The sequence below is a fragment of the Triplophysa rosa genome, unplaced genomic scaffold, assembly GCF_024868665.1.
Source record: "Triplophysa rosa unplaced genomic scaffold, Trosa_1v2 scaffold117_ERROPOS1490233+, whole genome shotgun sequence".
Classification (NCBI taxonomy): Eukaryota; Metazoa; Chordata; class Actinopteri; order Cypriniformes; family Nemacheilidae; genus Triplophysa; species Triplophysa rosa.
Genome location: NW_026634093.1, coordinates 1 through 13,307, shown reverse-complemented (window position 1 = coordinate 13,307; position 13,307 = coordinate 1). Strand labels below are relative to the sequence as shown.

At 42.5% G+C, this 13,307-nt stretch overlaps 2 protein-coding genes across 2 annotated transcripts in view; one reads left to right on the top strand and one right to left on the bottom strand.

Annotated features, from left to right (window-relative positions):
• The window catches only part of LOC130549414 (SH3 and multiple ankyrin repeat domains protein 2-like), an 84,160-nt gene extending 81,668 nt beyond the window's left edge, over window positions 1-2,492 (top strand). The window contains exon 10 of the mRNA XM_057326629.1: window positions 169-2,492. Coding sequence (XP_057182612.1) covers window positions 169-613 — 445 coding nt within the window. The 3' untranslated portion in view covers window positions 614-2,492. The remainder of the gene's footprint in view (window positions 1-168) is intronic.
• A 118-nt stretch (window positions 2,493-2,610) lies between these two features.
• Window positions 2,611-12,141, bottom strand: LOC130549415 (src substrate cortactin-like; the record flags this gene model as incomplete). The annotated part of the gene is made up of 9 exons (XM_057326630.1): window positions 2,611-3,414; window positions 4,344-4,400; window positions 4,483-4,609; window positions 4,740-4,888; window positions 4,969-5,038; window positions 6,761-6,816; window positions 6,967-7,077; window positions 11,608-11,718; window positions 11,910-12,141. Coding segments are annotated over 9 exons (1,050 nt in total), but the record flags the coding sequence as incomplete, so codon positions are not given.
• Window positions 12,142-13,307: the final 1,166 nt, after the last annotated feature.

Genomic DNA, 13,307 nt, shown 5'->3' with positions numbered 1-13,307 from the left:
GCCTTGAACATTTTTCCAAGAAAATTAGTTGGCAATAGTGAATAAGATGTGCTGTCTTTTCTGTCCAAATATGTAATAATGAATTGTGCGTGTACCATATAGTTATGTATGTTTAGATACACATCAACTTCACATGTCACCTTCTTTTCCCTTACTCTCTGATCACAGGGAGGGTACAGTCGAGACAATGACATCAACAGCAGCCAAGAACCTGTCTCCTCAGACTTTATCTCTTCCTAAATCCTGTATGCCGGGCACTGCCACTTCCCCAACATTAACCGATGTGTTCAGCATGCCAACGCCCCCCATTGTGAATGCAGAGCAATGCTGCAGCTCGGTTAGCAGTCCATCTGCATCTTCTCTAACATTGTTTCAGACAGCGTCCGACCAGCTCTTTAGCAGCAAACCCGTCCTGTGCTGGAGCAAGCATGATGTAGCCGAATGGCTTGAAAGCCTTAATCTGGAAGAACACAGGAAAGCCTTCTTAGACAACGAGATTGAGGGCACTCACCTTCCTAACCTCCAAAAGGAAGACCTCATAGATTTGGGCATGACTCGTGTAGGTCACCGGTTGAACATTGAGAGAGCTCTAAAACTTCTAATGGACATATGAAGTAAACATGCCGCTTCATCTCTCTAAGGATTGTTCAAAAAACGGTACGACGAGATGCATGGATCTCTCCTCGGGCAAGCGTTCACCTTCTTTATGTTGCGTCAGCACCGGAGCTTGTGGAAAGATACAACAGAAGAAGAAAAAAAATGAGCCACATACAGGACACGAGTCTATGATTGATCACTGAAGCTAGGCTAAAATGACAGAATCACTTTGTAAATACTTCAGCCAGTCTCTTGTCTTCCATTTTTACCAAGGCTGTTATCTCTGTATAGCAGGTGTTGGGATATGATCACAAAATATTTACAAAAGAGCATCATACCACCAGTCTGGTGTCCTTTCAAGACAAAGCAAGCTAATGATGGCTGAAAGTGTTGGATTCTTAAAAAGTGAATCCGTAAGTGCTGCTGCTCCTGCTGCTGATAGTTTTCATGGGGTTGATTGAGGAATCATCAGAAACAGCCTCATTTCCTTGCAATAGCAGCAGAGTATAGTTGAATTGTTCTGGTTTTTCAAAGCTAGACACCTAATATACATATGGGCTGTCCTATTTCAATGCTATTTTGCGAACTGGAAACTAAATTAAATCATTAACAACAACTATCTAGAACACAGAAAAAATAACATTTGCTATATAAAGCTGAATAAATAAACTTTCTATAGATATATGAGTTGTCAAAATAGGACAATATCTGGCTGAGATACAACCGTTTAAAACTCAGGAATCTGAGAGCTCAACATATTGAGAAAATTGCCTTTGAAGTTGTTAATCAGGGGCACTGTGGCAGACCATCCACTCACAAAAATAAAGTTTTTATATATTTAAGGTTGGAAATTTACAAAATATCTTCATGGAACATGATCTTTACTTAATATCCTAATGATTTTTGATACATACTTGATGATAATTTTGACCCACACAATGTATTTTTGTCTTTTACTAAAAATGTTCCCCTGCTACTTAAGACTGGTTTTGTGATCCAGGGTCACATATGTGCACGCTCTCTATCACAATAATTTACCATGAAATCTAAGGATACATGTTTTTGTGACTCTGTATCTCATCAATGCTTTAATGTTTTTCATAAGTAAACCATAAGCTGAGCTAATGTCAGCAGTCTCCCATTAGGCAAGCCATCTTGGTGACAGTGGCAAGGATAATAAGTTATAAATACATGTTGTGGTTAATGTCTAGCAGCTGAGGAATGTTTTTAACAGAGGATGAGAATCTGGCTGGGGAGGCGACCTTGAGGAAATGAAAGACAGACAGACTGACAATCGAACACAAAACAACCGTTTTTATGGGAAGTTCTTAATGCAGTCTAACAATCCCTTCAGGGACTTGTCATAGCAAGGCTCAGCACTATGCTATGTTCAAAATAGGTCTTAAATTTAGATTTAAACTGATAGTGTGTGTGAGCACATCGGTTATGATGAGGCTGAGCATTAACATATCGTCAGTACTGGTCACTCACTCTAGTTGCCATGGTTCACATGTGGACGGCAGCAATCTGAAAACCCTTCTGCAGTAAGTGTTAGGTGTTTATATTTATATATGACTAAGATCATTTCTTAAAAGGTAACATAGAAACAACTCTATTCTAACTGTTTTGGTTAGGGCAGACCCTTCGACCGAAAAGCGGAACATTTTTGCGTAGTTAAAGAACTTAAAGTAATGTTGTATAAAAAGTAGAAAACGTTTTATCTAACCCCATTTATTTGATGTGACACGTAGACTTTATCCTAACAAATAATTTTGCTGTGTAAGCTTGATTTATTTTCCTTTAAACTTCTGCTTTGCTTACTACTGTATGTGGAAAGACTAAATGTGTTCACATTGTTCATGTTGCTGTTGTTTTGCTAATCCCAAATCCTTCATCTCGAAAGGAAATAAAGATATTGACCTCTGTTCCTTTGCAACAATGGGCTTACAAACCTCTCGGCTGTCCGTTTTTGTAACTCACACGGGAGAGAAAGGATTTGGCAGCAAAAATATATTAGATGAAGATTCCAATTTTTATTCTTAAAATGACATTTCTTATAAAACAATCATGGCGATAAAGCTAGAGTAGATAAGCACAGACAATATATGTTTAAAAAGGTCACTTAACTAAAATAATGTACTGTAAATGAAAACGTATAATGTCGTAAGTTTCAGCAAAGCCTTCATTTCAAGTCAACTGCACCTGAACTGGATTGTCGTAGTTCACCAGCTCATTGATATAAATCTATCATCATCATGTTGTGAGCATCGGATGGAATCAAATCTACCAACAGAATTGACACGAGAAGCATGTGAGACACACAATACACAACAGGAGGTGTGCCAGAGAGGAGAAAACGAGATGCTGAGTTTGAGCTATGCATCCTTACCACCAAACGGCAGTGAATTTCCCGTTGAAGAGTTTCAAACATGAACATAATTTAGACTTTTGACCAACACTGTGAAGAAACAATGAAACACACTCGTATGGACAGAGGACAGCACAGATTTATCTTTTTACAGATGTCATTGATCCTCTGGCTGAAATAAGTCTGACCAAACCCCAGTTGTGTGTGTGTGTGTGTGTGTGTGTGTGTGTGTGTGTATGGAATGAAGAAGAGACTATAGAGACGAGCAGAAGCTGATGTGATCTTCAGTTAACGCTCTGCACTGGAAAGAGTCTACTGTCGAACTTCAACGTAATTGGCCGGGAAGAGTCCGTACGCTCCGCGACACACCCCTCGCCACCAGCCCTCGTCGATCATTTCTATGTTGGTGATGATGTCGTCAGGGTCAAAGGAAATCTCATCATCCCCAGCTGTAGAACACATCACATCATTATCGACACTGACCCTCCTGTGTTTATTTTACATTCACAGTTGTGAGTCAGTGTTTTTAAGCAATCCTGTCCCGAGACGGAGTAGATATGAAACTTGATGTTGTGTACACAGATTTTACTAGAAAGTGTAACACTGGGCACAGTGATTCTCTTAGTGTTGCAGACAATTCTGGGTATGAATTCCACCCAGAAGAGACCACGGTCTGTATTCTGATTAAAGATAAACTCGTATTCCAAACATACTGCAGAACCATTCAGACGTACACATGACATGCTCAAACAGAATCATGGGGAAAAGGTACTTGAACAGCAGCTGATCATTAACACAAAGGCAAATAAAAACAACACTTTTCATCACAGATTGTGTCCAAATCAATCTGATATCGTGGAGACTGAACCCGGTACATCCAAATACAGACAGAAGAGTGTTGCACTCTTCTAATGAAAAACATTCAGATACATTCATGCATGTAAAACGTTTCTCATACTCTGGAATTTATTTCCATTTATTGTGGACACCACTCTCTTGTGGACAATGCATAATGTCAGCCTTATTTATAAAGTGCATTTGGTCAGAGATTCTCAACCTTTTTGACTCCAAGGCCCCCACCGTATTCAACAATATTCACAGGCCCCCCGCAGCCGCTCCTTAAAACTCAAAATTTCAACCCAATTAAATATCGCGGAGCTTGATATTAACTGGAAAAGTGTTACAAATGGACAATTATAAGAAATATCTTTAGCAGTTAATTATTAGTCATCCAGAGGCCCCCTTGGAAGTCAGCTGGGGCCCCCTACAGACTGCTTTACATTTCCACCCAGAAAAATAAGTTTAAAGAACAGCAGCACGTACGACATCAAATATAACAGAGCTCCCAACTAAAGCTGATAATGAAACATTCACTTACCAGCCTGATAGTCATACAGAGCCACAGCCGTCACGCCAAGATCTGCTCCATAATCATCTGTACAACAAGCACACACGTGACTGCACGTCTGTATGTATAATGCGTCTCAAACACACACTGTTGACAGACATACACATACCTGAGGTGTGGTACTGATGGTTCTGCTCAGAGTTCTGGTACAAGTCTTCATCTGTTGCTTCTACTGAAGTGGGTTCGACCTCATACACACTGGCAGTGTTCTCCACAGTCTCACTGACACATTCCTCCTAACACACAACATCACCAAAACCCAACAAGTATGAAAGGCTTCAAAGAGTGTCTCACAACATCAATCTGTCTGTGTGTGTGTGTCTTTGATCCTTAGCAGACAGCTGGAGTGTTGTTGACGTGCAGTACCTTCAGTTTGTCACGTGCCTCATCCTGCTCGTGTTTCTCTTTGGCGTGGCGTCTAGCACGCTCTTCTTCAGCTCTCTTCTGATCATCCTCTTCTTTCTGTTTAGCGATGTTCTCGAAGCGTGCTTTAATGCTGCTGGTACCGCCGCCAGCTAAATGAAGCACACAGCCAGTCACTGATGCGTGTCAAATCTTCAGTCAACATGTGAACACACATTAACATTTTTCTGACCTGCTTCAAAAGGTCGAGTCTTCTGATACGACACGCTTGGCTTCTCCACCTCCTCAAATGTGCCTGCGCTCTGATCACACAAAAAAATGTCATCATCAACTGTCCCCATATGCCAACTCCTCCAGTAAACAGTATGTGAGAAGTCATGACAAGTGTGTCACAATCCTTTACATTCACTGCTTCCACGCAGACTTTACAGTATGCATCAGAAGAACGCTTATGCCACAGAAACACACGTGATGCCACAGCTTTAGTCACAAGGTGAATAAATTAAAAACAGTAAAAAGCAGGCGACTCTTTTCCAGTGTAGGTCATATGTGATCTTGGTGGAGGGTCACAGGAATGTGGAAATTAAATTATGCTCACCTGTAGTTAGTGTGGAGGTGAACAGGGAGAATGTACTCTTGATTTTCTTGTTTAAATCAGTATTATCTTTGTAACGTCAGTCTATAACATGGCAAGCAACTGCTACAATACAGGTCACGGTACACGATTTCAGATGCAGAGTGTGGTTGCATTAGTAATGTGTCACAAATAATATGCACAACATCATGATGCTCATCACAGGAATACAATGAAATACAACACAATATGTAATCTTCTCTATTCTACTGTATTCTACTGTATGCTATGGTACTCCTCTTTGTAGTACTCCGTTCCGCAGTACTTCACTCTACAGTACTCCGCTGTACTTTGTTACGCTCCAGCTCTACAGTGTCCCACTCACTCTAAAGTGTTCCGCTCCACTCCACAGTACTCCATTGTACTTTGTTCCGCTCCGCTCTACAGTGTCCCGCTCGCTCTACAGTGTCCCGCTCGCTCTACCGTGTCCCGCTCGCTCTACCGTGTCCCGCTCCGCTCTACCGTGTCCCGCTCCGCTCTACAGTGTCCCGCTCGCTCTACCGTGTCCCGCTCGCTCTACCGTGTCCCGCTCGCTCTACCGTGTCCCGCTCGCTCTACCGTGTCCCGCTCGCTCTACCGTGTCCCGCTCGCTCTACCGTGTCCCGCTCGCTCTACCGTGTCCCGCTCGCTCTACCGTGTCCCGCTCCCTCTACCGTGTCCCGCTCGCTCTACCGTGTCCCGCTCGCTCTACCGTGTCCCGCTCGCTCTACCGTGTCCCGCTCGCTCTACCGTGTCCCGCTCGCTCTACCGTGTCCCGCTCGCTCTACCGTGTCCCGCTCGCTCTACCGTGTCCCGCTCGCTCTACCGTGTCCCGCTCGCTCTACCGTGTCCCGCTCGCTCTACCGTGTCCCGCTCGCTCTACCGTGTCCCGCTCGCTCTACCGTGTCCCGCTCGCTCTACCGTGTCCCGCTCGCTCTACCGTGTCCCGCTCGCTCTACCGTGTCCCGCTCGCTCTACCGTGTCCCGCTCCCTCTACCGTGTCCCGCTCGCTCTACCGTGTCCCGCTCGCTCTACCGTGTCCCGCTCGCTCTACCGTGTCCCGCTCGCTCTACCGTGTCCCGCTCGCTCTACCGTGTCCCGCTCCGCTCTACCGTGTCCCGCTCCGCTCTACAGTGTCCCGCTCGCTCTACAGTGTTCCGCTCGCTCAACAGTGTCCCGCTCGCTCTACAGTACTCCACTGTACTTTATACCGCTCCGCTCTACTGTTCCGTACTCTTCTATACTGTACTATAGTCTGCTCCACTGTCCTGTGCTCTGTTCTGGTTTACTCTGCTGTACTCAGCTCCGCTATACCGTGCTCCGCTCTAGCGTACTGCACTCTACTCGGCGATTAACTAACCTCATAACTGTTAATAAAGATAAAGTTAATGAAGTTAAAGAAATAATGTACCTTGTCCATTCGGTCCTTTTGCACACCATATTTCCCTCCAAATCCCTTGGAGTAATCTGACAGACAAATAAAGTGACAGAGAAAGACAAGTTAACAACACTAATAAACAATCATAGTTCACACTAACTCACTGAATCACCTGAAATAATTCAATGATGTTTATGTCATGTATCGGAAGATGATGTGTTCACAACAGGCGTTTTTACCTTTCTGAGATTCATGTAGCTGCAGTTTCTCCTGGTGATCCCACCCAACTGCAGATTTGTCTTGACGGTCGGTCTGAACACCAAACTTTCCTCCAAAACCCTTCACATAGTCTGACACAAGAAAGACAAGATGCGAGTGTGTGACAGCGAATCGATTTTCGTATAGATTTTTGCTAAATCAGAAGGATTCAATTTGATTTAATTCACAAAATCAATTCAATTCTGGTGTATGCTAAATAAATTAAGATAAATTTAATGCACTTAAAAGCAATTTAGTTTAATAATACACTTCGGGTAACTTTTGAAGGATACACATTCAAGAACAGTGTTCTTCCCACTGGATTTTGGGAGACTCTAGTGCAAGGTGACATTACATGCTAATTAGCACACAGTACTGTATTTTAATACAATTAAAATAAACCCAATAAAGCCGCTGTGATTTACATATTTGTAATTTTCGTAATTACAGACGAATGTTAATTAGGGCTGTGGACGATACATCGCGATTCACATTAATTATACCTGTGTAGGACGATTCTGAAATCGCAAAGGCTTCGATTCTGTGTTTTAGGCACAGCTCTTGTGTGAACTACGGCTTTTTGGTCATTAGGAGGTACTGAGACAGCACTGAGGCCACCTCCCTCAAACGTGAGTTGAGTGGCATTCAACATCCAGTCCCGCAGGGCACTGTTCACAACGAAGTGGTCTTTAGCATGGGATGTGGCCGAAGGACGTCCACTTCTATGCCTTTCTGTGTGTCTGTTGCAACCTGCTGATGACACTCTAAGCTCAGTGGCAACTTCCCTCTGAGAACATCTTGTTTGAAGCTTCGCAATGGCCAGGTACTGTTGATCAATTGTTAGGTGTCGTCTTGGTCTCATGATGTCGAAATGTGAACAGCATGATGAAGAGGACTGTTTAAATACAAATTGTCATTGAACCAGAACATTTAGTGGTCGATTCATCGATTAGACACTTAGATTTTCGCGTTTAATCACCTTGTTAGAGAACAGCATTAAGTACTAAAACACTGAAAAGTTGGACAAGTGCATTCAGAAGTTGAAATTAAGTTCACCTGTAAAGGTAACCGTGCATTTTAGGTACATTCTGAAATATATATATATGTGTGATGTGAAATGTCATTTTACCTAAGTGAAACCAGACAGTCAAAAATAGTGTATTTGTCTCTTTAGTACATGATGTACACTCACCTAAAGGATTATTAGGAACACCTGTTCAATTTCTCATTAATGCAATTATCTAATCAACCAATCACATGGCAGTTGCTTCAATGCATTTAGGGGTGTGGTCCTGGTCAAGACAATCTCCTGAACTCCAAACTGAATGTCAGAATGGGAAAGAAAGGTGATTTAAGCAATTTTGAGCGTGGCATGGTTGTTGGTGCCAGACGGGCCGGTCTGAGTATTTCACAATCTGCTCAGTTACTGGGATTTTCACGCACAACCATTTCTAGGGTTTACAAAGAATGGTGTGAAAAGGGAAAAACATCCAGTATGCGGCAGTCCTGTGGGCGAAAATGCCTTGTTGATGCTAGAGGTCAGAGGAGAATGGGCCGACTGATTCAAGCTGATAGAAGAGCAACTTTGACTGAAATAACCACTCGTTACAACCGAGGTATGCAGCAAAGCATTTGTGAAGCCACAACACGCACAACCTTGAGGCAGATGGGCTACAACAGCAGAAGACCCCACCGGGTACCACTCATCTCCACTACAAATAGGAAAAAGAGGCTACAATTTGCACGAGCTCACCAAAATTGGACAGTTGAAGACTGGAAAAATGTTGCCTGGTCTGATGAGTCTCGATTTCTGTTGAGACATTCAAATGGTAGAGTCAGAATTTGGCGTAAACAGAATGAGAACATGGATCCATCATGCCTTGTTACCACTGTGCAGGCTGGTGGTGGTGGTGTAATGGTGTGGGGGATGTTTTCTTGGCACACTTTAGGCCCCTTAGTGCCAATTGGGCATCGTTTAAATGCCACGGCCTACCTGAGCATTGTTTCTGACCATGTCCATCCCTTTATGACCACCATGTACCCATCCTCTAATGGCTACTTCCAGCAGGATAATGCACCATGTCACAAAGCTCGAATCATTTCAAATTGGTTTCTTGAACATGACAATGAGTTCACTGTACTAGAATGGCCCCCACAGTCACCAGATCTCAACCCGATAGAACATCTTTGGGATGTGGTGGAACGGGAGCTTCGTGCCCTGGATGTGCATCCCACAAATCTCCATCAACTGCAAGATGCTATCCTATCAATATGGGCCAACATTTCTAAAGAATGCTTTCAGCACCTTGTTGAATCAATGCCACGTAGAATTAAGGCAGTTCTGAAGGCGAAAGGGGGTCAAACACCGTATTAGTATGGTGTTCCTAATAATCCTTTAGGTGAGTGTATACTAGACAACGAGGTATATTTTACATTATTTATTAATTGTTAATCTAATGTTAACGTTAACAATACATGTACTGTAGTGATGTAGCGGGTCGTCTCATAACCCGCGGGTCGGGTTGGGGCGGGTAAAGAAATTGTCACTTTATTTGCGGGGCGGGTCATTAAAAACAAAATAATAAAACATGTATCTTGTGTGCAATTCCCTATAGCCTATATTAAATATTTGGGAATATGTACTTTCACATTTTATTAGGTTCTTTGATAAGCTTACATTACGTAGGCCTACGTAGCAATGTAACTTGCGTGATGTCCCCAAACCGAACACGTCATGAAAGCGCCAAGCAGCTCCCGCCGCCAGCCACAACAACAAAACAAATAGAGAAATAAAAGTGAAGATGGAAGACGAGGTGCGGGAGAAATTAAGGTCGGGAATTTACATCATTAAAAGAAAAGAAGGTCAAGCTGCTAAATGGAATGTTTGGGAGCGGTTCTCAGAAATAGTTGCAGCAGGAGACAACAGCAGTATCGGCTACGTGAAGTGCAAGCTTCTATGGTTCATAAGCATATGTTGTTGCCATTTACAGGGCGATGTAATCTAATGGCTGTTTCCACACACACACGGCTTGTAAAAATAGATACTGTGGTGTGGGGCGGGCCAAATAATTTCATAAAAGCGGGACCTGCGGGTTGGAAAAAACCCAGACCCGCGCATCACTAATGTACCGTTTAAAATTAATTAATTAATATTAATGGTATCAAAGTTGACATAAAAAGATAAATAAACATTTTAAAAATAAATAAATACTTGAACAATCAATTGCTCATTGTTCATTAATGTTAGTTGATACACTTATATGTGTGGCCATATTTCTAACATTAACAACGTTTGTTAACAACTGGAGCAGATGAAACGAGTGCATGAAACCATGGATCAGCGCACATACTGTGGGACATGCGTATTGGAACCGTTTTAGATCTTTCAGCATTGATACTTATCGAAATATCGATATTTTTGACAACACTAGTTCGCAGTCAGCGGAGACTTGCGTTTAAAGAAGTAAGCTGCCATGTTACAATGAGACTTCATCAAGATCAACTAAATGCTCAACTCTTTTAAGCATGTGAGGTTCACTGCATGAACTCCTAAACGTTGTTCATTTTTGACGCGTTCGTGAAGGCAGTCGTATGACCTCTTGGGCGGTCCTTGGCCATTCAAAGCAGCAAAATGTTCCCAGAGCCCCAGTATGACTGTGTGCAGGCACGTTTCCATGTTTATGTGTAGACCCTTCCTATCAAGTACAGGCACTGTGGGCAGTGGAAACGCCAGCCGGATCAGGGTTTGCTGTCCCCAACTGAACAAAACCAAAAACTGAACTGAAGACCACTCGGTGGATGGATACATCTCTACTACAGTCATTGTGATTACTGGTCATCACAAGTTTCTTTCATTCATGCGTTTCGAACTTTCAATCGATTTTGCAAACATCTTTTGACATATGAGAGCGCAGCCGTGAACACTTGAAACAGGCTCACAAACGCCGGTACAGAGTGAATACAGGTTTATATCTGTTTTGTGTCTTTTATACTGTTAAATACACACAATGTTATGTCAAAGGCACATGAGATTCACATAAACACAACTGTTTACATTGACTAAAAACACAGACTGTATGTGTGTCAGTATATTGGATCAGTGCATTAAAGAGACAGTCGCCCAAAAACCTAGTCTTGAAAATCCACACAGGAAAAATTGGTCTGAAAAAACAACTTGGGTAACAAGCGGCAATGTGGAGCACCCTAGTGGCCATTTTGTGATACGTGCCATGATGAGCCATGGAAGAGAAATTGCTTACAGGGACCTCGTTTTTGTGATATCATCCTCAAAAATATACAAATATATTCGGTGATATAAAATCCATTCTCCTATACTTCAACATCTGAAAGTTTTTTCTTTTTGCTAACCTTTTTTCTTCTAAAAGAATACGACACGATTATGTTTGTAGGTGAAAAAGTTGAGGAACAGCAGATGTTTTAGTGTGGGCATGTTGTTTTCATGGTTTGGGCTGAAAGGTTTATTATGTAGACACACTCATTATTCAGTCAGAATAACAAAACTCATACACAAAAAAAGTTTTCAAAGAAACAGTACATGGGTTAGGACTAACAGAAAGCCATTGGAGCTGATAAAAACAGTCAATAACAGATGTGACACAAACCTTTCTGAGACTCGTGTTTCTCAGTCTTGGCCTGATACTCAAAGCCCACAGCACTCTTGTCCACTTTATCAGTTTCCACTCCAAACTTGCCACCAAAGCCTTTGGCATAATCTAAAGAAAAAGAGGAGTTATTGAAGAGTTTGGTTTTAAAATGAGATAACTCAAGTTTTTTAAATGTTCAAAAATCATGTTTTTTATTTTGTTATCTTGTTTTGATTGTGTATTTGAACGCTTCAAATATGCTTTCATTACAGCAGTCATGAATTTGTGAGGAGTGTTGCAGATGTGAAACTGAAACAAACCTTTCTGCGACTCGTGCTTTTCAGTTTTGCCCTGGTAATCAAAGCCAACCGCACTCTGATCTACGCGATCTGCCTGCACGCCATAGCGGCCCCCAAAGCCGGTGGAGTAGTCTGTCACAGGAACGCACAAAAAGCACAGGTCAGAGAGAGCGAGAGGGGGGGAGAGGGCCAGATTACAGGATAACAGATACACATTCACTCTGGGAAACACTACAATAGAACACACTTTACACTACCATTATCTCGGCCTAATAAACAGCGCGTCAGGTGGTTTTGGTCTGGCAGTGAATGCACTGAAAGAGAAAGCTAGACGTGCGCTTTACGCCATCAAAGGCAGATTCACCCAAACAGATATTCCAGTTCCAGTCTGGTGTCAAATCTTTGATAGTGTGATTATGCCTATAGCTCTATATGGCTGCGAGGTTTGGGCTCCACAGTGTCTGACAGATTACTCCAAATGGGATAAACACCCCATAGAATCCCTGCATGCTGAATTCTGTAAAAACATTTTAAGAGTTCAGAGAAGAACACCAAATAATGCATGCAGGGCTGAATTAGGCAGATACCCCCTGATAATACACATGCAAAAACATTACCTCAAATTCTGGACACACCTTAACTCAAGTCCTCCTAACACACTTCAATATGAAGCACTTAAAACCCAAGAGCTGAGACCTAAAGCCAGTCCCATCTGCCAGCTGGCTCTGGAACTTCAGACCGGCACAACGGAACAAAACCAAATCGGAATAAACCAAATTATCAAAGAAAGTAAAAAGTCATATTTAGATCATTGGGAAAAGGAAAGTAAAAACCGAAGTAAACCTGTAAATCAATCGGATACCCAAACCAGCAACAGTGAGCAAGGAGCAGATTACCGGTTGGAAGGACAACAAGACGATCACGAGCGACCAGACTCATGGATCACATTCTGTCCGTAAGAGAGCACTGCGGACAGCGCGAGGGAACGACACGCGCTGTCTGCCGCGCAAGCGACCTTCACAGCGACGGGGGTTGAATGAGATGTAGTCTTCGTAGGAAGACTGAGAGAGACTGTGAAGATAGATGGAGAATGATATGAGAACTGAGTGATGATGAACTAAGGATGAGTGAGGTATACAGAAACGAGAAGGAGAAGAAAGATAGAGATGTAGTGATGTAGCATTCCGTGATGTGCAAGGTGTCCGTAACCGACGAGAGATGAGGATAAGTACAAATTCGTATTGGGGAAGTTGATACGGAGACAGAGAGAACAGAGTATGAAGATAGAGAAGAGAGAACAGATACACCGAAGTCAGAAGAGAACTAATTTCTAGTTATAAATAAAGACTCTACATAACAATAAATATACATCCCTACCAACATCAATTATCACAAAACTTTTCTCTAAAATAATACAGT